At 36.4% G+C, this 2,733-nt stretch overlaps 1 protein-coding gene across 1 annotated transcript; it reads right to left on the bottom strand.

Annotated features, from left to right (window-relative positions):
• Nucleotides 1-1,491: 1,491 nt before the first annotated feature.
• LOC110038562 lies at nucleotides 1,492-2,116 on the bottom strand. The gene has a single exon (XM_020743439.1). The coding sequence runs from the start codon at nucleotides 2,058-2,060 to the stop codon at nucleotides 1,701-1,703; it is 360 nt and encodes a 119-aa protein (XP_020599098.1). The 5' UTR covers nucleotides 2,061-2,116; the 3' UTR covers nucleotides 1,492-1,700.
• Nucleotides 2,117-2,733: the final 617 nt, after the last annotated feature.

Raw genomic sequence — 2,733 nt, 5'->3', positions numbered from 1 at the left:
ATAGGGATGTTATGACCTAGGTAGCTTAGTTTTTCTTAGTTTGGTTATATCGTAATGCTCAATAGAAACATTAGGCACCAAAAAAACTATATAATAAAATTAGCCTATTGGTTATATCTTAGTATCATTACTAAAGTTAGCCTATGATACTATCTTGAACTTATTCTCTAGTTCGCCTATGGTTTGGGTTTGGTTAGCATGACAAAATATGTGTACTAAAGATCTATAGGCTAGGTAGAGTACTTATCCTTAAGTCCAAGATATGGGAGGGTGGCCTTAGGTTAAGCTTAATTCTAGGGGTTAACTCGTTAAATTTATTAACGGTTCATCCATTGGATGGTACTTGTAAGCTTGATTGACTTTAAAAAGTGTATATATAAACTAGCTAGCCTTTTTAAGATGTTTGAGGGTTCAAAGTAGGTTCAAAATTATATATTAAGCAAAGTTTATCAAACATTTGATCATGGTCTACTTAAGACCTAAATGTTAGGTTCAACTTGGCGAGGTTAGATTTGCAAAAGGTTATCTTAATTTTTTTGGAAGAGCAAGATGTAAATCTATTCTAATATAAGTCATATGGAGTGATCTCATGGTATGTGAGATTTTAGATTTAATTAGGGTTAGGGTCTCAAGCTAGTGTCAAATTTAAGATTATTAATTCGGCCAGTTAGCCCATTTTATGAGTTTAATCATGTTGAAATTGAGCTTAAGTGGCTCAAAAACCTATAATATTTACTTAGAAGTATGTTCAATGAGGAGATGGTGGGCCTTAATTTGTTAGGACACTAGGGCTTTACACTTAAGGAAAAGAATTTTTAACACAACTAAGGTATATTATGGTAGAGTCTATCTTTTGTTTATAACAAACTAAGAGTTTGAGTCCTTACCTCTTACATAATTGACCTCCTCCAATGATGAGCTCCACTTCTCCAACCTCATTCATTCAACCATTAAACCAACCATCTTGTCACTTTTATTTAGCTAACTCCTCTCTATCATATCTCCTTGGTTATCATACTCCTAATTATTTGATCTCTTCCACCTAATCAACTCCTATTATTGATACATCCAATCACCTTATTGATTTTTGAACAAACTTCATATATTGATGCAAGATGGTTCTCCTTTTCTAAAAAAAACATTGTTCCATGTCATCACATAAAATTCATAGTATAAGTTAATATTTTGAGATAAGCTTTATTATGCTTATTTAATTGCTTGCAACATTGAGTGATCTAACAACCACAATTCCTTCCTTGTTCAAATATTTGAACGTTGGATTTCTATTTTAAACATCAAAGATAATATTATTTACAATAAGTAGTTAGTCTCTGCATAGGAGTCGATGGTTGGATAAAACTGTAATTTAAGCTCAAAATATATTGTCAAATTTCATCTCCAATACTCAACTATGAAAGATTTGAGAGGTATTAATATAAAAAATAAAGTCTATAAATATTAAATATGTAAATACATAAGAATTGAGTGGTATTTATGTAAATTCAAACAATTTTCTTATTTCTGAAATTACAGACGTGCACTCAAACAAAACTGTTTGGCTGTACTAATTACACTTATAACCTTTTACTGCAAATATCTTATTGCATTACCAAACAAACAAAAAACGTTCAATAACTTGTACTCTTAGAAATGCCGGTGCAGTGTCCTGCAGGTTCATCCCATGACCTAAAGGAATCCACTCAGCTCTCAAGGAAGCCGGTCATCCGGAGCACGGAGTTGCGCACGTGTCTGAGATCGCGGCCCTTGAGGGCGCGGCCGGGGCCGGAAGACAGCGAGAAAGCAACCGAGGCTGAGCTCCATCTGCGGGACACCAGAACGTGGGGCGGAACCATTTCTTCCGTCTCCGATTCCGATTCCGATTCCTCAAACGGTCGCCGGGCCACCGCCGGGGGTATGCTCACCGGCTCTGTTCTTTCTCTTCGCCGTGAGATTCCTGAGCGGCGGCGGTTGTCCGGTTCAACGGACCGCTTGATGGCGGTCCGGTGGCTCGCGTTCTCGTTTTCCGGCCACATCACATCTGACTCCGATAGCTCCGCCATTCTCGAATTAGTCGATCTCTGTAAATTTTGTTAGTTTTGGGGGATTGGAGCACCGGCGCGGAGGGAGGATTTTTATAGAGATTGGGGGGCACAAGATAGACAGGATGACGTACGAAACACAGTTTCTTGAACGCTTGGCGAGTCGCCACGTGTTGGGGTCCGGTTTTGGGAGATAAGCACTGGTTCGGTGTTTTTGCAGGAACATGCTTATAAAATATGAAATTTGCATCCGACGAAAGTTAATGAAATATGACCCATAATATTTAATTAAAATAATAATTTCAGATATTAGATATATAATTATGTATAAATTTTTATGAAAATTTTAATTTTTTTTTTAATGAAAATGCAACTTTATTGAATTTGCATATAATTGATTTCTAGGAAACGGTCAGTTAGCTTTTTGGAGAGGAAAAGGACACGTGGCGATAGGGAAATTAAGTTTGGATAAAAGCTGAGCTCAGCTTCCAGTCTGACAGACGCGATTGGGCTAATTATTTTATTTGGGGAATGCTTACGTAATGATAAATCTATGTGCTTATAAAATGGACATATTGTTTAGGTATATGTCCTAAGTTGAAAGGTGTTCTTATCTTTTTATATTGATGGAATTGCAATAACGCTTTTTGATTCTTATCATTCCAACCACATGAAGCCGTGCATTAAGTTAAAA

Source organism: Phalaenopsis equestris, unplaced genomic scaffold, assembly GCF_001263595.1.
Source record: "Phalaenopsis equestris unplaced genomic scaffold, ASM126359v1 Scaffold233100, whole genome shotgun sequence".
Lineage (NCBI taxonomy): Eukaryota > Viridiplantae > Streptophyta > Magnoliopsida > Asparagales > Orchidaceae > Phalaenopsis > Phalaenopsis equestris.
The sequence above is the reverse complement of the archived record's forward strand: the minus strand, read 5'-3'. Positions and strand labels throughout refer to the sequence as shown.

Excerpts from the sequence above, each read along its gene's own strand:
- LOC110038562 (XM_020743439.1), bottom strand. The coding sequence starts at position 2,060 with ATGGCGGAGCTATCGGAGTCAGATGTGATGTGGCCGGAAAACGAGAAC.